At 36.9% G+C, this 25,655-nt stretch overlaps 1 protein-coding gene across 2 annotated transcripts in view; it reads right to left on the bottom strand.

Annotated features, from left to right (window-relative positions):
* Positions 1-20,978, bottom strand: part of LOC116457379 (protein FRA10AC1) — a 35,118-nt gene extending 14,140 nt beyond the window's left edge. Inside the window, exons 1-10 of one of the 2 annotated variants that reach the window (XM_032136552.2) lie at positions 20,787-20,978; positions 18,473-18,549; positions 16,739-16,834; positions 16,565-16,610; positions 13,306-13,382; positions 11,308-11,391; positions 10,674-10,758; positions 4,581-4,626; positions 2,371-2,484; positions 1,147-1,189 (exon numbers count right to left, since the gene is read on the bottom strand). In XM_032136552.2, coding sequence (XP_031992443.1) covers positions 1,147-1,189; positions 2,371-2,484; positions 4,581-4,626; positions 10,674-10,758; positions 11,308-11,391; positions 13,306-13,382; positions 16,565-16,610; positions 16,739-16,834; positions 18,473-18,549 — 668 coding nt within the window. In that variant the 5' untranslated portion in view covers positions 20,787-20,978. The remainder of the gene's footprint in view (positions 1-1,146; positions 1,190-2,370; positions 2,485-4,580; positions 4,627-10,673; positions 10,759-11,307; positions 11,392-13,305; positions 13,383-16,564; positions 16,611-16,738; positions 16,835-18,472; positions 18,550-20,786) is intronic. The other variant, XM_058436202.1, reaches the window with a different exon arrangement.
* Positions 20,979-25,655: the final 4,677 nt, after the last annotated feature.

The raw sequence follows: 25,655 nt of genomic DNA, 5'->3' as shown, positions 1-25,655 counted from the left end.
GGCAAAGCTGTTATTTTTTGACAACCCATGTGATTGTTTGAAAAAAAAGAAAGCTATTTTAAAATTAATATGCTTATGTATACATTTTATAAAGTTGCAAAAGCTGAACTTTTGACTGTTATCCAGGGCATAAAACCTGACCATCACAAAGGCAAGTTGCGAAGAATCAGTGTGAACATCTTTAATGCCAGGTACTGTGGCAAGCACTTTACATGCACTTTCATTTATTCCCCACAATAGCCTGAGTAGCCTCATTTTTACAGGTGATAAAATTAAGCCTTACAGAGGTTAAGCAGTTTGCCCAAGAAGAAGCCTAGTAAGCAGAGAAGCTGAGATTAAAAACCGAGGTCTGATTTCAAACCCCGTAACTGCAGGACACTGGTATTCCCACACATTCATTGTGGCAGATACATTAAAGCTCATTCAGTAAAAGCCTGATTTTAACTTTTTTTTTTTTTTTGAGACAGAATTTTGCTCTGTTGCTAGGCTGGAATGCAGTGGCTCAATCTTGGCTCACTGCAACCTCTGCCTCCCAGGTTCAAGCAATTCTCCTGCCTCAGCCTCCCCGGTAGCTGGGATTTACAGGCACCTGCCACCACGCCCAGTTAATTTCTGTATTTTCAGTAGAGACGGGGTTTTACCATGTTGGCCAGGCTGGTCTCGAACTTCTGACCTCAAGTGATCCACCCAACCTGGCCTCCCCAAGTGCTAGGATTACAGGCATGAGCCACCACGCCTGTCCTTGATTTTAACATTTAAAATGAGTATAGAGGTGTCTAATCCTTTGTAAGAATGGCAAACTCCAGCTAAAACACTGTCTAAATGAGACACAAGTACTGCTTTATGAAGTCTGCTTTACAACATAATTTCTAATATTAAAGTGTCAGAACATTGGCTCCAAACTAAAAATTCTAACATCCATCTACCACCCCACATAGGCCTTTACATTTAAAACTGCTTGGCAAGAATAGGGCATGGTGGACTTCTAAACCCCTCGTTTATGTAGCCATAAGACAATGCCAGATTTTCTACACGATCAACCAATTCAGCCATCAACCACCTAAGTCTACATTTAGATACTTGTGCAGGTAAATGACTATATCCTGGATTACTAAACATTAAGAATGGCATTTTAAAAGACATTACCTGTGATGGAAATTTAATTTAATGGAACATTCTTGGCATAACCCTAAAAAGAAAAGACACCACTGAATGGCAGATTTTGAATAACCACACTGCTAATCTACTTTTAATATCATAAATTCGCACTTTCTTTATATTCCATTACTATAAGAGGGGAAACAAACAATCTAAAGCAAACAGTCTGACCTTCATCACCTCAAAAATGCAAATATATACATGCATACATATAATAAAAATATTAGATTGCTTGAGGAATTGAAAATATTCTAACACTATTTTAGAAAAATGTGTTGTCAATTTGTTCCAAAAACAAACTGTGTTCCACAGGCACATTAACATGTGTCTCACATCAAAGATATCTAATAATAATGTGGGTACAGTCATTTCCTCTGAAGTGCTCTAAGAACTTTCGAATGCAAAGGAGCTTTTCAAATAGTTCCATAATTGTGGTCTCTTTTTTTTTTTTTTTTTTTGGCCTTAATCTCAGTTCACACTGGCTGACTTTTCCTCTTGAGCACTTCCAGAAGGAACTCAGAAATCAGTCTGTACTGACGTGCATAAGTAGCATGTGGGGACATTCTTGACTTTTATTAGGTATGAGCAGAAAACTCTGAAGGCACATTTACTTAGGACCCAGAGAAGGCTAAAGGCAATAATATGATGAAGGAGAGGAAGAGCTGACACATGAAGACTAACTTAAAAAATAAATAAAAGAATGACAGACTCTAAAAGACGCATCCTAAGGGAAACTGCTGTATTCTGGAGTATTTATTCCCTATGGTTTTAAGACTGAGATCAAGAACAATTATGCCTTCCTAAAGTTTTTCTTTATTAATACTGTGAAACAGAGTGAACTTATTTCTTATCTGTGCTACAATGATATCACTGAGTAATCAGCTACTGTGAGATTACACTGCCTTTTCTGATACTGTGCCTCTTAGCTATGTAATGTGGTGGCATTCTCAAGTTAATGGGGACAGAGCCCCACTCTACAAATTACCAGTTTATATTTGACATTAGAATTATTTTTACTGAAACACCACTGTAATGCTAAAAATGTAAAAAATTGAGGCTCAAAAGTTCTCTGAGACTTTGGGAAGCTCCAAGAAAAAAGAGCACTTCCAGAAAGATATGTTAAAAATTGTATTTGAATTTTAAAGTCTATATATTTTTAAATTAAAGACAAACTTGGAAGAATCAATCATATACCCCCTAAAATCAACTTACTTAATTTAACAAGTGCATTTCTCTTCTCACCATGCTCAATATAACCAAAATTAACTTCCCAACTCTTCAAGCCTTCTTTTTTATCACAATATTTATTCCCACAGAAAAACTGACCTGCAGAAAGGAAAGGAGTATTAGCTATGGTAGTTGGTGACAATATTTATCTATATGATCTAGTATTACCCCTAAAATGTACTTCTAAAATATACAAATTAGCCATAGTCAGCCTTTAAAAACTGAACAGAGTAATATGTTCAACCAACTTGTATACAAGTATCAAATCAAAGTACTGTTACCAAAAAAATCAGTCACAGAATTCTTGCTTGATAGACTGTATTTAGATAGACATTTTAGCGACTCCCTATTAGGGAATCTTACACTTTGGGAAGACAGTATTAAAGAATGGACATATTTCTCAGAAAGTTGGTTTAAGAAAAAAAAAAAAAAACAAAAAAACAAACAAAAAAAACAACATACTCACAAATACCCCAAAGGAAAAAAACGCACTTTCCAAAGTACACGCACTTATAGCTGGGTGAAACCTTTCAATATTTAATGGTAATAATAGTTAATAGTTTTAAGTATTAGCATAATGACATTTATTTTAAATACTAGCATAGATGGCCTTGAAAACACATTTAAAAATTCTAGCACTTTGAGGTGAAGCATAATACGTAGTCAAACCTGATACTCTAAATTTTAGAATAACTTGACACTATTATTAACATCACACACATTACCATGTCCACAATATATTAAAACCTCCAAAAAAAGACTAACTGATAACCTGAGAGAAAAAAAGAGAAATGACTCAACAGTAATTTACTTTGGCAAAAAGACAAGATCAAACTTTTATTAATTTATATCACAATAATTTGCACTAACAGCAGCAAATCTGTAACCAGCAAATCTTTTTCATAAAAATTAAGAAATTATCAAAATGAATTTAGAAAATTATATCCTAAAAAGACTTATTTCTAAATCAGCCTTTTTTTTTTTTTTTTTCGAGACAGAGTCTCGCTCTGTCGCCCAGGCTGGAGTGCCTTTTAAACTCATTCCAAATGAATATTTTATTAAATCTATATGTTTAGTAGGTAAGGCTTTGTTGTTAAAACAGCAATAAAATTGTAACTTTATAAAAGAAATTACATAAATCACATTAGTAGCTTCCTTTCCCTTTCCTAACTAGTCCTTTATTCAGTTATATGAATTTAGAGACTAACCATCAATTTTTTTAAAAGGTAGCATTATAAACTCACCTGAAAATCTCATCCAATAAAAGTACATCTTAAAATTGTGACAGACATTTCAGGATTTCTCATTATTTTAGATAAAAACATAAACTAAAATATAACCCTAGGAAAAGTTAAAATAGCTTTAAATGTATTCTTTTTCCTTAATGTTGTTTTATGGCATATGCAATTTCACACCTAACATACCCAATTTATAGAAGATATATATAAGCCACAATGATAGCAAAAATATTTAATCATTTAAAAATGTAATCTTTCCATTTAAAAGATTTTTTAAAGTAAGTTTAAAATTATTTCCTTAGTGCTACTATATAGTTTTCAGTACTTTAACACTTAAAATGCAATTACTCAGTAAGGAGCTAATTTTATAGCAAGAGACAGTATGGAGATACACAATTTCCAGGAAAAATTTTATGAATAGATTTACAATAATGCATAGAAAAAGCATTTACTGATTGCCTACCAAATGTCTGGTCTTTTGCTATTAGACTAAGTATTTGGGCTCAACATAAGGGACTTCCAAAAATGAGTATTAGCCTGCCCCAAAATTCTATTGGGTTTAAAGTGATATTTAACTTCTACTTTCAAAATGTGGATTTGGCTGAAAAACAGTAATACCAATTCATTATTCCAAAAATTAATAAAGAAAGGAAAAAAATAAAGCTTTCTTTTTTGTTGAAAGTTGTCTTGCTATGAAATCTTTAATTTGTAAAATATTTTCTACATACTTAGAAATATGTAGAACATTCAACTGAATGTTCTAAAGGCAAAAGGGTAATAATCATTAAAGCATTATATTCTGACCTTTGCTAATAATGTATCATGAATACATCTTCTCTAATTTTACTTTTATAGATAATAATTTCTTGTATGTTAGGAATGATCTTAATGACTCCAATTCAGTAACTTAACAAAATAAGTTTATCATATTAAAAAGTAAAAATTTTAAAGAATTACCTTTTCCTGAAATTACTTCTTTTTCTACTCGCCACCTAAATCCAAACTGATAATAAAAAAATTACATTTATGCCAATGTAAATTTAAATTAAATTTAAATTATACAGAAATCTAAACATGGAGCCAACAATGACATTCACCAACCTAAAAAATAAATGTAATTCCCATCATGAGAGATTTTTCTCTTCTTATAGGATTTAAAGAAAATATACTCCAACTCTTTGCTATTGTGAATAGTGCCGCCATAAACATACGTGTGCATGTGTCTTTATAGCAGCATGATTTATAGTCCTTTGGGTATATACCCAGTAATGGGATGGCTGGGTCAAATGGTGTTTCTAGTTCTAGATCCCCGAGGAATCGCCACACTGACTTCCACAATGGTTGAACTAGTTTACAGTCCCACCAACAGTGTAAAAGTGTTCCTATTTCTCCACATCCTCTCCAGCACCTGTTGTTTTCTGACTTTTTAATGATGGCCATTCTAACTGGTGTGAGATGGTATCTCACTGTGGTTTTGATTTGCATTTCTCTGATGGCCAGTGATGATGAGCATTTCTTCATGTGTTTTTTGGCTGCATAAATGTCTTCTTTTGAGAAGTGTCTGTTCATGTCCTTTGCCCACTTTTTGATGGGGTTGTTTGTTTTTTTCTTGTAAATTTGTTTGAGTTCATTGTAGATTCTGGATATTGGCCCTTTGTCAGATGAGTAGGTTGCAAAAATTTTCTCCCATTCTGTAGGTTGCCTGTTCACTCTGATGGTAGTTTCTTTTGCTGTGCAGAAGCTCTTTAGTTTAATTAGATCCCATTTGTCAATTTTGGCTTCCGTTGCCATTGCTTTTGGTGTTTTAGACATGAAGTCCTTGCCCACGCCTATGTCCTGAATGGTATTGCCTAGGTTTTCTTGTAGGATTTTAATGGTTTTAGGTCTAACATTTAAGTCTTTAATCCATCTTGAATTAATTTTTGTATAAGGTGTAAGGACGATAGACTGGATTAAGAAAATGTGGCACATATACACCATGGAATACTATGCAGCCATAAAAAATGATGAGTCCATGTCCTTTGTAGGGACATGGATGAAACTGGAAAACATCATTCTCAGTAAACTATCGCAAGGACAAAAAACCAAACACCGCATGTTCTCACTCATAGGTGGGAATTGAACAATGAGAATTCGTGGACACAGGAAGGGGAACATCACACTCCGGGGACTGTTGTGGGGTTGGGGGAGAGGGGAGGGACAGCATTAGGAGATATACCTAATGCTAAATGACGAGTTAATGGGTGCAGGAAATCAACATGGCACATGGATACATATGTAACAAACCTGCACATTGTGCACGTGTACCCTAAAACCTAAAGTATAATAATAATAATAATAATAAAATAAAGAAAATATATTGAACAATTACCAATTTATCTGATAAGAACAATCTACTTTAAGATAGCTTAAAAGTTATGGCCGGGCGCGGTGGCTCATGCCTGTAATCCCAGCACTTTGGGAGGCCGAGGTGGGTGGATCACAAGGTCAGGAGATCGAGACCATCCTGGCTAACATGGTGAAACCCCATCTCTACTAAAAATACAAAAAATTAGCCGGGCGAGGTGGCGGGCGCCTGTAGTCCCAGCTACGCAGGAGGCTGAGGCAAGAGAATGGCGTGAACCCCGGGGGCCGGAGCCTGCAGTGAGCCGAGATCGTGCCACTGCACTCCAGCCTGGGTGAAAGAGCGAGACTCCATCTCAAAAAAAAAAAAAAAGTTATAGGTGCCAGGCCACAAGATACCTAAGTTAACAAATAATATATCTTGTTCTGTAAGACTGACAAGAAAAAAAGAGGTTATGGTAGAGTAAAGAGGTAGCATATTCTAGTACAAAAAAGTACAGCCTTTGGAGTCAGATTATTTACATTTGCGTTTTAGTTCTACCACTTAACAGCTGTATAGTACTGGGCAAATTATTTAATCTCTTTTTGCCTCAGCTTCCTCATATATGTAAAGTAGAAATATGAGTACCTACTTCCTTGGTACTCACAGAGGTTTAAAGAGGTTTAAATGAGATAATACATATGAAACACTTAGAATAGTAACTAGTATACTCCAACAATCATGATTCTTGGTATTTACTCAAATGAGCTGAAAACTAATGTCTACATGAAAACCTAAATATAGATGTTTACAGCAACTTTATTTCTAATTGCTGAAACTTGGAAGCAACCAAGATGTTCTTCATTAAGTGAATGGATAAATAAACAACTGTGGTACATCCAGACAATTAATATTATTCAGTGATAAGAAGAAATATCAAACCATGAAGACATGGAGAAACTTAAGTACATATTACAAAGTGAAAAAACCCAATCTGAAAAGACTACATATATATGATTTCAACTATATGATATTCCAGAAAAGGCAAAACTATGGAGGAAGTAGAAAGATCAGTAGTTGCCAGGGATTAGGAAGGAGGGTAGGACGATTTTTAGGGCAGTGCAAATATTCTCTATGATACTATAATGGTAGACACACGTCATTACACATTTGTCAAAGCAGTAGAATGTACAATAGCAAGAGTGAACCCTAATGTAAGCTATGGACTTCAAATGATAATGATGTATCAATGTAGGTTCACTGATTGTAACAAATGTACCACTCTGGTGTGGGATGCTGACAGTAGGGGATGCTATGCATGTATGAGGGCAGGGGGTATATGGGAACTCTGTGCTTTCTGCTCAATTTTGTTGTAAACCTAAAAATGCTCTAAAAATTAAAAGCAAACAAAAAATACACTCGGGAAGATTACTTGAACCTGGGAGGTGGAAGCTGCAGTGAGCCATGATCAATGCCATGCATTCCATCCACCCTGGGCAACTGAACAAGATCCTGTCTCAAAACAAACAAAAACTACAACAACAACAAAAACAACAACAAACAAACAAAAAACCACTCCAGTCTAGAAACATGCATACCTGTACCCAACTCAAGAAGCTCTTGTCACTCATTAGGTCTTAACCTTGGGAAAGTTACTTAATTTCTCTACTTCCTCTTCATGTATAAAAATGGAAATAGTAACAACCTTAAGTTCACTGGATTGTTATAGTAAGACAGAGGATTCAGATAAAGTGTTCAATGCCTTGCTAACTTCAGTTTGTTGTGGGTTTTTTTTTTTTTTTTTTTTTTTTTCAGCCTTCCGAATAGCTAGGACTACAGGCATGTGCTACCCTGCCTGGCTAATTTTATTTTTTATAGAGACAAGGTCTCACTATACTGCCTAGGCTGGTTTTGAACTCCTACCCTCAAGCTATCCTCCCACCTCAGCCTCCCAAAGTACTGGGATTACAGGCAAGAGCCACCATGCCTGGCAATTTCAATTTTTTTAAAAAAAATCATCAATCTATTACTTGAATTTGGCAATTTTGTATTTTAAATGCAAATAAAGGCTCAAAATATTTCAAAATACTCTGATTAAAACTCAACAAAAATAAAATCTTCCAAATCTAGGGGAAAAAATAAAATTTCAGGATAACTCTATTTAATTCTATTTTTCAGCCTATATATGTATGTGGAGATTGCTTGCCATCCAACATATGTTAGGATGTCTACTGAAGCACAGCCAAGTGTAACAGCAATAGTTTCCAAACTTTCTTCTTCATTCATTAATCTATTCAACAGATAACTTATTAAGCAACTACCTATTGGGCTTGGCATTCCACTGAGGATAAAAAGTGATTATTAAAATAGTGTGTCACCAAGAAGATTATAATCTTATGAGGAAATAATAAATGTAACAAAACAAATTACATTATATCCTACTAGTTAAAGACTGTATATTCTTTCCCGACATAAATGTCCTAGTTTGGATTAAAGCTGAAGTTATTCAGGATTTGGTGCTGAGCCTCCTTTTCTTCTCACTCTGCACTCATCACAATGAGGTCACGTACACAAGCAGTAAACAAGAAGGATTCTGACTTTATGACCATCGACTTGAACTTTTATGTGTAAGAAAAATAAACTTTCCAGCTCATTTAAGCCAGTGGTTTTTTTTCAGGGAGTCTTCTCTGTCCTTGCAGCTGGACCTAATCCTAACTGATACATTGATCCAACTAAAAAGGGGAAATGCAATAAAGAAAGGAATAGGAGTAAGAGGCAAAGGTGGAAATTCACTAAAAATGCTCTAAAAGTATCTACTATATATATTAGGAGCTGGTTTTAATTAAGTGAATAATACTCTGTCTTTGTATAAATAAAGAGAAAATGCATCCTAGTGAGGGAACCAAAGGCATTACTCTTTCTCCAACACCTCAAACATGGTATGCCAAAACCAAACTCATTATCTTCCCCCCACAAAAAAAATCCCCCTCCAAATTCTGTATTTTTCTCAGCATCCATGGTCAGAATCTGTGAGTCATATCTGATTTCTTGCTGCATTTACTCTCATTTATAATCACTCATCATGTTCTAGCAGGAAAATACACATTTTTTCAAGATTATTCTCTTTAAAGTGCGATTTCTAGTGGTATCCTTTTTTTAAAAATTGAGAACTCAAATATTTAATTTTTATTTATGTATATTTTCTCCCCTCAACTAGACTAGCTTTTTCTGAAGAGTAGTCACCATGTATTAATCCACAGTACCTAGTCAAGTTTCAATAGATACTGAACAACAACAACAAAATACTGAAGAATTATGATGGTATTATGAGGTGGGGAAAAATAAATGAAAAAAAGAAAAAAAAGCAACAACTTCAGAACAATCCATGAATAAGCCAGGGCTGAAAAATCTCCTTTGTTACATGCTCCTAAAAAGACATAATTTTCACACCTGATTTACAATATAGTAACTTTAAGTAACTCCAATTACTGTAGTACTTTTTGAACCAGATGTGGTACAGAGAAGACAGCTGTGAACCAGAGTCCATAAGAAACAGAAGTTTTGGGGATATATTAAGTGCATGGGTTTATAAGTAGGGTATACAAAATGAACATTATTACTATTTTCTATAAGAAACTGTGAAGCAACACACATATTAAAGGCACTACTGAAAAAATTATTAAATCAACCCTGGTTCTAATGAGATCAAATGATTTAAATGACAAATAAATCTTCATGATAGATAAATATAAGATAGCTTTTTAAATAGGTTTTTTTCTTAATACAAATATACAGTATCTATGACACATATTTATGCAACATTCCCTCCTCTCACATTTTTAACTGAGATCTGCTCCTGGGTCACCTTTTCCAGCTATAATTTGATGTTTGAGATAGAAATAAAAATAACTTTTTATTTTTTAGAGTCTTACTGTCACCCACACCGAAATGCAGTGGCACGATCATAGCTCACTGCAGCCTCAAACTCCTGGACTCAAGCAACCCTCTCATCTCAACCTCCCAAGTAGCTAGAACTATAGGCATGCACCACTGCACCCGGCTAATTTTTTTTAGTTTTTGTGGAGACAAAGTCTCACTATATTGCCCAGGCTGGTCTTGAACTCCTGGCCTCAAGCAATCTTCCTGCCTCAGCCTCCCAAAGTGCTGAGATTACAGGCATGAGCCATCATGCCCAAACAAAAATAAAATTAACTAAAGTAAGATGTAAACTGGGAAAGGAAATCTGCCATTACTAATTAGCACTGATTGAAATGTTAATTTTACTAGAATAGACATTTATGTAATAGAAGATGTGCATCTGGATCTCTATAAATGGTAATCAATTTTTAAAATCTATCAATTTCAAACATCATCTGTGAAATAAGACATTATTCTGTAGAGTTAAGTCATTCATTACAATTACTAGAGGCTCTAGACTAGAGTCAGGATGAAACAGGATCCAATACCCACTTGTGTTTAATTTTAGACTTTTCATGCCTCAGCTCACAAACAAAAAAAAGCATCCTTGTCCTTCATAAATTTCCATAGGCCTTTTGTAAACTCCACAGCTGCAGAGGTTAAATGGTCCAAATGACACATCATAAATGCAGGACAACTGAGTCTAGAATTACCATCTTCAAGAGAATAATGTGGGGCATGACAGTATAATAAAACTTAATATTTTACTTGAATAAGAACCTCTTTCCGTAAATATGTGGAAAGCATACCTTATTTTCTTTATATTTACTGAGATCTGCTATGCAGTATTCCTTGAATAATTTATCGTAGTATTTCTTAGCAAGTCTCTTCTCCCTAGACCCATGAAAATATAAATATTATACATTTAGAAACTCAACCATGGTTTGCTACTTTCAAGTGATGTCAAAGAATACATACTACATAAATATTAATGTTTTAAGAGAACTATTACTTACATGTGCATGGAATATCTGGATATTAACTATTAAAAGTGGTTCACTCAGGGAGGGAAATTGGAGAACTGACAGTCACAAATAAGAAGGAGAATCACTCTTCACTGTTTACCCTTTGTAATGTTTGGATTTAAAAAAATATTTTCAGGTATGACTTTTTTCCAAAACAGCAGCATATAACATATTACAAGATAACACACAATACTGTAAAAAAGAATGTTATTTTTTTGAAGACTAAGTCAAACAATGAGAAGTCAGTTAAAACTGCCAAAAATTACCAAAAGAACCAAATAATCCTAGGCATGATTTTATGTCCTTGATTCAGAACTGTTCTATGAAGGGGCTGAACACCTTGACTAAAAAACCACTCGGAAAACAGGAGAAACAGGACTAAAGCATTTGATGCATTATGCCTCTGATGGCTAATTACCAAGTCATGTCCATTTCGTCCTCCTCATTCCACAGGAATCTATGATTTTCTCGTATAACATCCAAGTCTGTCTTGTCATTTTCCCTGGAAAACAGAACTTTTCAATTTAATACAAAAACAAAAGTAGTCAAATTTAGGTTAAATAGCTCTGTGAGTTTTGGAAAATTTTATAAAAATATAATACATGAAGATAGTTTTTTGGTGAGTATATATTTGTTCATATATTTATAAAAATATTTCAATATTTTCAAAAGGTACTTATAAAAAATACTACTACAGAAGCAAGTTAAATGGACAAGGAATTTGTCTGTAGCATTGGTTTCAATTATACAAATGGTGCTAAGTTACCAAAGCTAGAATGAGAAACCTGACTAAACACTAAATGAATAAAGTGAATGAAAATAAGTTTCAGAATCTAACCAACCACTCTGCTAAGATTTAATTTTAAAAAATATGAAAAGTTTTCCCTATCTCATTTTACTACAGTTTCCTAGGTAGAAGACTGAGTAAAGGAGGAAGAAAGCCAAAGGGATTGACCTTTCAAAATAAAATACTAACAGTCTGGGGGTAAAAAAAAAAAAAAAGGAAAGAAAAGTGATTGTTGGGAGATACAGAGATACAGGATAAATTGATAGGGGAGATAAATTGGGGGTAAATGAGGTGGTACTAAAGTTTCTCAGAGCCCTACCAACTCAGAAAATTGTTAGAGGGAAAAAAAAAAACCTCACATAAAACTAAGAAGTTCTAAGACCCACACACACTATAGCAGCACAATTCCCAATTGCAAAGCTATGGAACCGACCAAAGTGCCCATCAACCAATGAGTGGACAAAGAAAATGTGGTGTGTGTGTGTATATATATATATATACCATGGAATACTACTCAGCCATAGAAAGGAATGAAATGATGTCTTTTACAGCAACTTGGATGGAGCTGGAGGCCATTATTCTAAGTGAAGTAACTCAGGAATGGAAAATCAAATATCATATGTTCTCATTTATATGTGGGAACTAAGCTATGAGGATGCAAAGGCAAAAGACTGATATAATGGACTTTAGGGACTCAATGCGGGGGAAGGCCAGGAGAGAGGTGAGGGATAAAAGACTACATTTTAGGTATAGCATACAGTGCTCGGGTGATGGGTGCACTAAAATCTCAGAAATCACCACTAAAGAACTTATGCAGGCAACCGAAAACCACCTGTACCTCAAAAACTATTGAAATAAAAATAAAAATTTAAAAAAACAAAAACAAAACAAAACAAAAAACAAGTTCCGATAGAAGAGCCTTAAACATGGGAAGGACTTTGATGTGCAAGAAATGCTAGAGTGAGATTTCTTGTTTACCTATCTTTTAAAAAGCAATCCCAAACATCAAGGTATAAAAATGTCCTTATTTCAAAGATCCTTGCCAAGAAGACACATGAGTATTCTTCACATATCCTTTTATCACCAGGGTTGTGCCCAGCTCAGCAGGTAAAGAGTCTATCTGAGGCCTGTCCAAAAAAATGAGATTCATGAAGAGCTACTCAGGAGCTGTGGATGGTATCTCTACCTTATAATATGAAAAAGAAACTGGGGCCAGGTGCAGTGGCTCACGCCTGTAATCCCAGCACTTTGGTAGGCCAAGGCGGGTGGATCACAAGGTCACGAGTTCAAGACCAGCCTGACCAAGATGGTGAAACCCCGTCTCTACTAAAAATACAAAAATTAGCCAGGCATGGTGGCAGGAGCCTGTAATCCCAGCTACTCGGGAGCCTGAGTAGCTTGAACTACTCGGGAATCGCTTGAACCACGGAGGCACAGGTTGCAGTAAGCCGAGATCAAGCCACTGTTCTCCAGCCTGGGCGACAGAGTGAGACTCCATCTTAAAAAAAAAAAAGGCAAACTGGAATAGAAAGCAGGGAAGAATGACAGAATCATAAGGCACAGTAGCTGTAGGTCTTTAAAGTTTTCCATAACCCACATTCCCTTCTATGTAAACTTCCTGATACTTACCCCAAACGTTTGAAGTCTTCTTTTTTGCCACCATAGTATAAAATATAGTCATTTACGAACTTTGTATGTCTTTGATACTGAAATGCAAAAAATTAAGGATATTATTCTTTTAGGAGCTGTTTGGTGTCATAATATATTGCTGATTGGGGTAAAAAAAAGCATAATATGAGTCTATTTAGCTTTTTAAAAATATTCACATACTATACATGCTTATACATTCATAAAATCTAGAACGGTATATATTAAATTGTTGAAAGTAAAGATTGTAAAGTACAGGCTTTCTTTTGAATATTTTTCAAGCATATACTACTCTTGTGATAAAAATATATCTCCATCTGGGGAGAAAGAGAGCTTCTTATTCTATTGCTGAACTGCATATAGCCTCCTACCACCACTCATTCTAATAATCACAATATGAAAAATTTAAAAATTATAGTTTCTAAAAGTAGAGTAGAATTTATCTTTCATTATCATAAAATATAATTTATCTATTTTAGTAACGATAAAGCCTCTAAATAGAAAATGCAACTTTTATAATATTAAATCCCAACATTAAACTTTCAAAAAAAGCAAATATAAAAAATCAATTTTTATAGTCTTTTAAATTCAAAGAATAAAATGCCATGTTTACTTTCAAAGCAGTGTAACAAAATATATGAGCATTTTATTTTTTGTTTTAAAAAGCTCAACAGCACTCTCTCTAGAGCCAAACATGCACATAATAGCTAACCTCGCCTTCTACAATACTCTCTGACTATTACATTAAATATATATAGTGATTTAACTGATCATAATGTGTACTAATAGACAATTTAATCAGAATATGGTATTTCCATATTGTAACAAACCAGTTAATATTTCAGGAAAAAAAAAAGAGAGAGACAGAAAAACCAAATATCTGGAGATCTGGATTCTAGCTCTTGATCTACCACTAACTGGTCACATGACCATGGCAAGTCATGTAACCTATTAGAGCTGGGGTCAGCAAACATTTTCTGCAAAGGGCCAGATGGCAAATATTTCAGGCTTTGCAAGCCATATGGTCTCTGTTGCAAATGCTCAGTTCTGCCATTTTAGCAAGAAAGCAGCCAAAGACAACACATAAATGAAGCATGGCTGTATTCCAATATAATTTTATGTACAAGAACAGGTGGTGGGTGGAACTTTTGCTTCCGGGAAGATGGAGTAGGGAAAGATGTACTTCTCCCTATTCCTCAAACTAACAACAACTAAAATCCTTGTACATTATATATCAAACATAAAAAGACTCTAAAAGGTGGAGGAAAGAAGGCACCCCGCTAGGGACCTCCTGAAGACCTATGGTATGACATGATAGCGAGTTCCCTAGGTTTTCTTTTTTTCTCATATATTCTAGAATTGGAGGTAAAGAAGGTGACAACCTGGAAACACCAACAGGCATGGACTAAAAAAGCGTCAACAAAAGCCTGTTCTCTCTAACCAAATGACCAAGAGTCAGCCTAGCAAGACAACTTTGAGACAATGACTACTCTACTCTTGTCAAACAATCCAGAGAAAACTGTGGCTCCCAGTCAGAATCGCAATTGTTAAAAAGTCAGGAAAAACAGATGCTAGCAAGGCTGTGGAGAAATACGAACGCTTTTACACTGTTGGTGGGAATGTAAAACAGTTCAACCATTATGGAAGACAATGTGGCAATTCCTCAAGGATCTAGAATCAGAAATAACATCTGATCCAGCAATCCCATTACTGGGTATATACCAAAATGAATATAAATCATTCTATTATAAAGATACATGCACATGTATGTTTACTGCAGCACTATTCACAATAGCAAAGACATGGAACCAATCCAAATGTCCATCAATGATAGACCAGATAAAGAAAATGTGGTACATATACACCATGGAATACTATGCAACCACAAAAAGGAATGAGATCATGTCCTTTGCAGGGACATGGATGAAGCTGGAAGCCACCATCCTCAGCAAACTAACACAGGAACAGAAAACCAAACACCACATGTTGTCACCCATAAATGGGAGCTGAACAATGAGAACACATGGACACAGGGAGGGGAATAACACACACTGGAGCCAGTGGGCGGGGAAGGGTGAGGGTGACGGGTTGATAAGTGCAGCAAACCACCATGGCACACATATACCCTATGTAACAATCCTGCACATTCTGCACATGTATCCCAGAATTTAAAGTAATAAAACAAAATAAAGAAAAAAATAAAATAAATCCTCACACACAAAACAAAAAACAAACAAACAAACAAAAAAAACTGTGGCTCCAACTCCACCTATGCCAGAAGAAAGAGTGCCCATACTTTCACTCTCACCAGGCTATAACTAGGTGCCCCCAATGCAGTAGGTATCAGAGAAGGCAGAGCAAATGTTTAAATGCTAAAGGAACAAATGGAAAATGAGATCCATGGAAAAGCTAGCTATTGGGTTAGGAGATAAGAAGAATAAATCAATTAGTGACACAATGGTACTTCTATAACTTAAAAGAAAAATATTGGAACAGCACAGTGAAACAGATGATTACAGGTAGGGGGCGTTATCAAATTGACACTGTCTCCTTCTCCCAATTCTGATCACAGCAATAAATACCCAAAAATACTTCAGTTCTTGCTTGGTATCTCTTAAATTCTCCAATATTCTCAACAGCAGTATGGATGGCCAGTGTAGCAGTTAGTGTCATCAGTCAGTCTTATTAAAAAACTGAGTTGACAAATGGCTATAACCAGGAAGCAGGGTTTATCTTAAAGATAGCTTTAAGTCATGCCTAAAAATTAAAGCCATAGCAGGCCTGAGGACAGTCCACAGGCAGGCCTCATTTTATTTTTATTTTTTCCTTAGATCCAGGGACAGGCTGGATAGACCTAATTTTAAATCCAAGTTTTATAGAGACCTTAAATAGCAAAGAACCAGGTAGGAAGAGAATAAATTAAAATGAGACTAAAGATAAGTATAGGAAAAGGAACTGTTGAAAGCTTGAAAAAACAATTTGGAAAATATATTTGCAGATTCATGTACTTTATAAACCTATTTATAGAGTACTAGTAATATGTTTTATTATTTTTGTCTCTAAATCTTTCCTATATATTAGTAAAAGAGAATTGTACCCAAAAGTATAAATGGCAAAATCCTACATCACTACTTATCTTTAAAAATAAAAAAGCCTATTTGACTTCACAAGATTTTATAAAACAAAAAAGATTTAAAAATATTCTACTAGTTATAAAAATCTGGAAATAAAAAAAGGATACAGCATCCATAGCTATGAGATGAAACCTTCTATTTCTTGCTTCTTCCCTGTCAAAACAAATTTTTTTCAGAAAATTCAAAATGTTTATATTCAAATTAACATAATCAAATCCCCTAGACCGTAGTTGATGAAGCAACTTAAACCAAGAAATAGAAGTGCCACTGAAATACCATACCTATCCAGCAATTCTGCTGCAACTTGTTTATGGGCCACCTTTCCATGTTTTTCTTTCTGAAATGGTTTTTGGAGCAGTAAGTCATCTTCAACTGTCCTGGTATATTAAGAAGAAAATAAGAGTTCATTTTTTTCAAAGGTTACTTTCTAATTCTTCATATTTTCATAATTGGAATATACTTTAAAGAATGTAAGTCTTAACTTTAAGAAGACTCACTGATCTTTAATGAGATATTTTACATTTCCTTAAATAGCTTAATTAATACCTTAACATTACTTAATACCTATAACACGGGGAAGATGAAACTAACAAAAGCATGGACTCTAGTGTCATATCACCTAGGTTCCTGATTCAAATCCTAATTCTGTCAATTACTACCTTAATCTTAATAAGATTCAATTAGTTATCTCTGTTTCTTCATTTCTCTATCTGTAACATAGTGATAAGGAAGTTTTTGGTAATTAATAATACACAAAAAGCAAGGCTGATTATAGAGAACACAAACCACAGATCCAGCTCGTCCAACCCATGGGCCTCATGTGGCCCAGGATGGCTTTGAATGTGGCCCAACACAAATTTGTAAACTTTCTTAAAACATTAAGACACTTTTTCACATTTTTTTTAACCTCATCGGCTATCATTAGTGTATTTTATGCAGGCCCAGCAGGGCTTCAGGACAACAGTGTGAACCAACAGATTCACAATTGTGTGCGCTCCACTGTAGCACGTGGCCCAAGACAATTCTTCTTCCAGTGTGGCCCAGGAAAGCCAAAAGATTGGACACCCTGCCATAGACTGTCAGCCCTAGTTCTAGCGATGAATATAATCCTGGAGCAGAGTATCCAACTAGATTTGCTCAAATTCTATTCTTACAAAGTAGTATTTTTGAGTGAAAAATCTAGAAAATGTAAAGCATCAAAAATGTAATTTATTACAATTAGTACTATCCTTTATCGCAGAGACTGAGTATCCTATAAAAATGTTCAGACCCTGTTAGTATGCCTAATATATTGCTCTCAGTGTGAAATAATAAGTCAATTTCTGTACGTTTGCTTAGCAAAAATCAGTCAACAGCCTGGTGTGTAAGTTTGGTTAGTATACATCAGTCAACCACTCCTGAGTCAACGTATAAAACTGAGTTTCTATGCACTGAAAGCTAAGAACGATGCTCCTACGCACAGCAGCTCCACCAAGACGTATCCTGCTTATAATGCACAGGCTTTATGTGCTAAGAGTTTTTGTCTCTTGCAATTCAATAAAACCTTCCTTGAGTTTCTTCCCGTGACCTCTTAGTCTGCTCATTCATGTATCCATAAGAACTGTGCTGCATTATACTTTCATCCTCCATATTAACTTCGCTTTGAAGGCAAGTAATGGCAAGAGACCACCATTCAAGCCCCTTCTGAGCTACAACATTTGCAAATAAACAGTCCTTGACAGTTGAATGAAAAATATATGTAATGAAAAGGTTTCACTGATTTCTGAAAAGATTCCAGAAATCTGAAACTCTTCTTTCCCTTTCAATAAACCCCTTTGCAGAATTAATATTTTATTTTTCCCCACAATTGTTCTCCAATTTTTAATCAATGTGTTAGCTTAATGAACAAAAATTCATTCGCTAGAGCAATTGTCTTCACATGTAAACACAATTTAAAAATTTCACTCTTATTTATTTATACTTCATAATAATCTAGAAAGGATGTGAAAAACAGATCAATAAAAAAAATTACTTACCTTTTTTTCCTTTTGCTGGATTCTCCACAGTGTTCATCATCACTAAAATCAGAATCGTAGCCTCCATGACCATGCATCTGTAAAGGAGTACAAAGTCAGCTATTTAGAATCTATGTTGCCAATTGTCCAGGAAACAGGTAATTCAAAATAAGTTATCTTAAACAGCCACAATAGTTTTAAAGGATCACTGTGGGCAGATTCCTGTTCACAGGGCATCTAGTCATCTAAAACTTTCATTCGCTTTTAAATAAGAGACATACCTTTCAGGAAATGCATCAACATTTTTCACCCTTAATTATCATTAGGTGAACAAAGAAGGCTACTCTTTGATCTTTTCACTGAAAACCAGGCCTAGAAGCTGCAGTGACTGCTTACAAGGTTTAGCAATGCTTCACTTTTGATTCAGAGTAGTAACAATCACTGCGTGTTTATCACCAACTTTGTTCCAGACATTGTGTTAAGTACTTTACAAACACTTCTTATTCTGCAAGTTAGAAAGTTATCTTCATTTAGGAATGAAGTAATCAAAGTTAGGTAAATCTATTTACAAATCTAGTAAGTGGCTAATCTGCTCTACTTGATTCTTGTGCCCACAATTTCAATTACTCCAAATTTCCTCTCTGGAATATGATTTACTATATTCCAGGAGAATTACAGTATTTGTGAATAGTACATCATCAATTGATGAAAACTTTCCTTTTTCAACATATGTAGAGATTTCCATTTTCTTTTGAGTTTCTTTAAGGTAAACCAACTTGCCCTTTGGATTAGTCAGCTTTCTCTTGTTTCATTTTATTTATCTAGTTATTTTTAGAGTCTCGCTCTAGTGCCCAGGCTGGAGAGCTGTGGCGCCACGATGGCTCACAACATCCTCAACCTCCTGGGCTCAATCAATCCTCCCACCTCAGCCTCTCCAAGTAGCTGAGACTACAGGAGTGCACCATCACACCTGGCAAACTTAAAAAAATTTTTTTTTGTAGATAAGGGGTTTCGCCATGTTGCCCAAGCTGGTCTCAAACTCCTGGTCTTGAGCAATCCGTCCACCTCAGCATCCCAAAATGCTGGGACTTCATTTTAGAACTGAAATTCTCAGAAATGCTGTTAGACCTCAGTTGCCACTCAATTGTATTGGAAGAAGCTCCTAGTTCCAGCTTTACACTGAATTTGGAACACACACTAAGACGGATGGATGGACTATTTGATGTCATAAATAACTAATTTACATGGCTGGAAGGAACAGTCCAGGTTAAATATCAAATTATTAAAACTAATATGACGACAGCAAGTGCAGCTGGAAAAAGAGGAAAGAACTCCCTAAACTTCATTGCACTGGATCTAGGATAAACGACGTTTCTAGTCCTGGCTACCTTGAATGAGTCATTTCATCTCCCTGGACTTCATCTATTAAATAAGGTAGCTACATGAAATAATCTTTAAGTTGTTTAAATCTTTAAATAACCTTTGAAGTCTGTAATCCCATTTTCAAACTTTGGTGTGTGGGTATATACCTCTCTTCTCTGTCCCACTAAAATCCTAGACAGGAAGATGCTAGTTAAGGTTGGAGATGAAGGTTTGAAAGCCACAGTTCCAACTCTACCCTCCCTTACATGTTATTGCCTTACACACCTGGATTTTACACCCTTTTTTAGGTCAACTCCAGCTGTCTTATCACATCTGTTCAAGCTATATTGTCCTCTCACTCTTTGTCCTATGTCCTTACGTTCTTTACATCTTGATGGGGGCCAGCTGTAGTGTGGAGTTTAGAGATATATTCTAGGTTCAGCCTACTAGAATTCACTGCTTGGCTCTGCACTTTTCATTTGTCTTCCTTTGGGCCTGTTCCTTAACCTCTCCAAGCCTCAGTGTCCTCATTTATAAAAAGAGGCTAGTAAGATGGCTGACCTCATACGAATGGAGATTAAAAGAGTTGCCTCATCTAAAGGGTTTTAACGGTGTCTTGTATAGTGAAACCCAGTAAATGTTAACTATCATCATCATCATCATCTTGTCCCTCGCCCCAGGACACCACTTCCTACTCTTGCTTCCACTCTCCCATTTCTTTATTCGCTGGCCGCTCCATCCAACCCATACCTATCTTAACTCACTGGTTGAACTAAAAAGCTCTCACTTCAGGCTACGGATCAACTGACAAGAGCGGGGAGAAACTCAAAAACGGAGATGCCAGGTGTCTCCAGAATCTGTCATCCAAAAAAGAAAACAAAACAAAACCGACGATCAACTAGTACTATATGAAAAACAAGTTTTGAGGTCCTTCTCCCTGACGCCAAATATACCCACAGCCCTCCTCACACACCCTTTCTCTTCCTCCCTGTGTGCCAAGTTCGCCCCCGGAGGCGTCGTTTCCTTCTTTCCCGGCAGCTGCAGCGACGACCCACGGCCTGAGAGAGCCGCTGCAGGACAGGTCCCGTGCGCCCGGCCGCGCAGCCTCGCCACAACCACAGCCGCCGCCGCCGCCGCCGTCGCCCGCAACCCGCCTCTCCCTACGGGTCCCGACTGGGCACCACTTCCGGTCCGACACGGCTACGTGTTACATCTAAATGGCACCGTCCCCCGAGTGCGCCGATCTTGTGCTACAGCCAGAACAGCTCCGGGAAACAAGGGCAGCGAGAGAAACGGCCCGGGAAGGGACGAAGAGGATTCCAGCTTCCGCCAAGTCGCGGCTCCCAGTTTTTCTCTGGGTCTCCTTCCTTTCCCCTCTAGGGAATCCGGCATCTAGTACCGCTGGCACTGTTTGCTGCTTAGCCCACGCCTCTCATTTGAAAATATATTTTGTTTTACCTTGCCTATCACCTGCCTTCCTCTCTCTAGTAACCTTAGTAACGCCTCCTCAGAGGATCCTCGCAGAGCATCTCATCAGCGCTTCAGATCAGCCTCTCCCTCCTTCCCCCAGTAAAACAGTTCTCATAATTAGAACAAAAATATCTTTCCATCGTTTCGCCACCCACACAATAGATACCATTCGAAAAGCAGTGCTGATGGCAGAAGAGCTCATCTAATTTGTGAGGAAAGAAAGAATAGGGAGGAGAGATTTCTCAGGGTTGAGGATTCTCTGCCGACAAGCGACCTGGCACATGCGAAAAGGGATCCAAAATAGAATCTTAAAAAGAAGAAGAAAAAAGGCAGGAAAAGTTGGATTATTTTAAGCGCCACTAGGTTCTTCCTGTGCTTTGCCTTTTCTGCATCATGACGCCCCACTCTTTCCAGTCTAGTTGCTTGGTTCATGTCTTGTCTCTCGCTGGCATTAGCAGCTATTCATTTTTGCTCCTCCTCAGTACCCAAAACGGTGCCTTGGAAGTCACAAGTGCTAATTAAATATTTGTTGAATTGAACTGGCCCGCTTCTGGCTTTTACAGTGGGCTCTTTTTAGAGAAAACCTTGGCACTTAATGCACACTCATTTTACATCTTTTGCCCTAAACAGTAGATAATGATATCCTTATCAGTTCAAGTCTCTAACCCTGACAATAAATTATAGATACATTCTGCTTTACCCATTGCAGTGAATGTGATCTTAAAAGGCTATAAGATAAATTAAATTATTGTAAATTAACTTATTCCAAAATGCAATCGGATTATACTTCAATAAAAACTTTTACTAAAAAAAGTGAAAGCAACAGGAAGCCTTACAATTTGATGTTATAGTATGTGGAATTATTTTGTCAAGCAGTTTCTTTTTTGGTAAATATTTTAAACATATAATTATTTTATTGTTAATAAAACTAAACAGACCTGTACCTCATATCCAATTTCCTTTCTATCCATATTTGACATTTATTAGCATTTTTCTACCATCCCTAGCATCTTCTTGTTTGTTGCTTCATTTTAGTATTCCAACAACCCCGTGCTGCTGTGTTATTAGCCTCATTTTACACATGAGGAAGAGAGGCACAGAACCTAAAGCCACAAACCTGGTGAGGGTCGAGAACGGGGTAGTACTTGTCTCTGTCTCTCTATAAGACCCAGTTTCTCTCTCTCTCTTTCTCTCTTTTCTCTCTCTCTCTCCCCTACTTCATGGATTGTGTGGGAAGTAGCTTCTGGTTCCAACATTTCTAAGAATTTCAGATCTGTTGCTACCAGTCCATTCAGGCAAAGATTTCCATTTTTTACTTTGAGACAGCAGTTACTGAAAAAGAGTAAATAGAAAATATATATTAGGCATAGATTGCATGATCTGAACTAAAAATAATACAGGATAGAAAACCTACCTGCTTAGGAAATCTCAAGTTAACAATTATAGGTCAACGACAATAAAAAACACAAATATTTATTAAGTGCCTACTCCGGGCAGGACATCAGGGTTACAGGTATGTAACAGCAACTCCTTATCCTTGAAGGTTGACTAGTAAGAAAGACAATATATGGAATAACTACAACAATATATTCTGTCGCATACCAAGTGTCTAGTACATGCATGAACCTGTTGTTCCTAATTTATAAAATATGTTATTTCAATGGATATGAAAATTTAAATGTGCACTAATGCTATGTAACTCAAAGCAACAAAATACTATATTAGGTATGTGGTGAGGATGAGGGAAGTTGAGCGATGATGGTGGTGATAATACCAACTAATAATTCTGATATAAACTATGACTGTGCATTCTTTTTTTTAATTCAAGACTGAGTCTCACTCTGTCACCCAGGCTGGAGTGTAGTGGCGTGATCTCGGCTCACTCCAACCCCCGCCTCCTGGGTTCGAGCAATTCTCCTGTCTCAGCCTCCGGAGTAGCTGGGACTAGAGGCTCACACCACACCCGGCTAATTTTTGTATTTTTTTAATAGAGACGGGGTTTCACCATGTTGGTCAGGCTGGTCTCGAACTCCTGACCTCAGGTGATCCACCCACGTTGGTCTCCCAAAGTGCTGGAATTACAGGCGTGAGCCACCGCGCCCAACAAATGTGCATTCTTTCTTTTCTTTTCTTTTCTTTTCTTTTTTTTTGAGACAGGGTCTCACTTCGTCACCCAGGCTGAAGTATAGTGGTGCCGTCTCAGCTCAACCTCCACCTCCCAGGTTCAAGCCATTCTCCTGCTTCAGCCTTCCCAGTAGCTGGGACTACAGGTGTGAGCCAGCATGCCTGGCTAATTTTTGTATTTTTAGTAGAGACAGGGTTTCACCATGTTAGCCAGGCTGGTCTCAAACTCCTGACCTCAAGTGATCCCGTCTCGGCCTCCTGAAGTGCTGGGATTACAGGCGTGAGCCACTGCGCCTGGCTGAATGTGCATTCTACTAATACTGCGTGTCTATGAGAAGATGGCATTTTCCAAAAATATACGAATATATACCATTATATACCACATATACCAATATATCCTATTAAACATGTTCTTTTTATAATATGATGCTGACGCTTCTCTATCGTAAGCTAATACCTATGGCCACAGCTTTGAATCTGGGCATGTCAGTGACTACAGTAGAAGTAATGCTAAGAGACTTCTGAGGCTAAGTTGCAAAAGGTGACAGAGCTTCTGCCTGGGTTTGTCACTACTTCTTTAGCTGACATGGAGTGGAGCAGAGATGAGGTAACTTCACTGAGCCTCACCCAGATTGCAGATTAATAATCAGAATAAGTATAATTGTTTCAAGCCACTAAGGCTTTGAGGTTGTTTGTTATACACCAATAAATATCCAGAACCATCTGCTGTCTCACTTAACCTCCATAACATTTGATGTTATGGAGCCACACTGGGCTTTCTTTGTTTCTTCAACATGCATGCCTCTTCAGATTTACCATTTCCTCTACCCGGAATGGTCTTAAACCCTTTCTGTTTGCCTCCCTAACTCCTCTTTATCCTTCAAAACTCAACTTAGGTGAAGAAAAGGCCTTTCATGAGCACCTCTCCCACAGACTAGATAGGATTACTGATAATATGCACATTACTTTCCATTGCACTTAGCTATATACACAGTAATAATTTAGCCCTGTTTCCCTCACTGAGATGCAAGCTCCATAATGGCAGGAAGCATACCTCTCTTTTTCAGGGTGGAATCCCCAGTGCTCAGCACAGTGCAGACACATGATAGTTGCTCAGAATATTTATTGAACAAATGAAGTAGGTACTATTATTATCCCCATTTTACAATAAGAAAACAGATTTTTTAAAAGTTATATAACATTTCCAGAGTCATGAGTAAGCAAATGGGGGCACAAATATAACTGACTTCAAAGCTCACACCATACACACACACACACACACACACACACACACACATATATATGAGATATGGTTTGGCTCTGTGTCCCCACCCAAATCTTATGTTGAATTGTAATCCGCAGTGTTGAAGGTGGGGCCTGATGGGAGGTGATTGGATCATGGGGGTGGTTTCTAATGGTTTAGCACCATCTCCCTAGTGCTGTCTTGTGACAGAATTCTGAAGAAATCTGGTTGTTTAAAAGTGTGTAGCACCTCCCCCTTTGCTCTCTTTCTCCTACTCCTGCCATGTAAGACATGTCTGCTTCCTCTTCACCTTCCACCATGATTGTAAATTTCCTGAAGCCTCCCTAGCCGTGCTTCTTGTGCAGCCTGTAGAACTGTGAGTGAATTAAACCTCTTTTCTTTACAAATTACCCAGTCCCAGGTAGTTCTTTATAACAATGTGAGTACTAATACTAAATATATACACATATATACACACACATATATGTTTATATATAGAGAGATAGGTAGAGAGAGAGTGTTATCTCTCTGTTGCCCAAGCTAGAGTGCAGTGGCACAATCGTGGCTCACTGCAGCCTCAACTCCCAGGCTCAAGCAATCTTCCCACATCAGCCTGCTGAGTAGCTGGACCATAGGCTGCTGCCACCACACCTGGCTATTTGAAAAAAATTTTTGTAGAGACAGGGTCTCACTGTGTTTCTCAGGCTGGTCTCCCATTACTGAGCTCAAGCTATACTCCCACCTCGGCCTTCCAAAGTGCTGGGATTACATGTGTAAGCCACAGTGCCTAGCCCAAAGCTCACGCTATTGACCACCATACATATTGCCTTTCAGTAAGGCCCATCGTGGTTTGTGATACTTAAAAGAATTAGAAACTTTTTTTATGGAGGAAACGTACCAGATAAATTGAGACAGAGGGAGTAGTAAGAGGCAGGAAAGGATTTGTAGAGGAAGTGGGACTTAAGCTATGACTTAAATGTAGCTCTTAAGAGGAGAGGAGATGAG

The sequence above is a fragment of the Hylobates moloch genome, unplaced genomic scaffold, assembly GCF_009828535.3.
Source record: "Hylobates moloch isolate HMO894 unplaced genomic scaffold, HMol_V3 SCAFFOLD_3, whole genome shotgun sequence".
Classification (NCBI taxonomy): domain Eukaryota; kingdom Metazoa; phylum Chordata; class Mammalia; order Primates; family Hylobatidae; genus Hylobates; species Hylobates moloch.
This window is presented reverse-complemented; position numbering and strand designations above follow the sequence as displayed.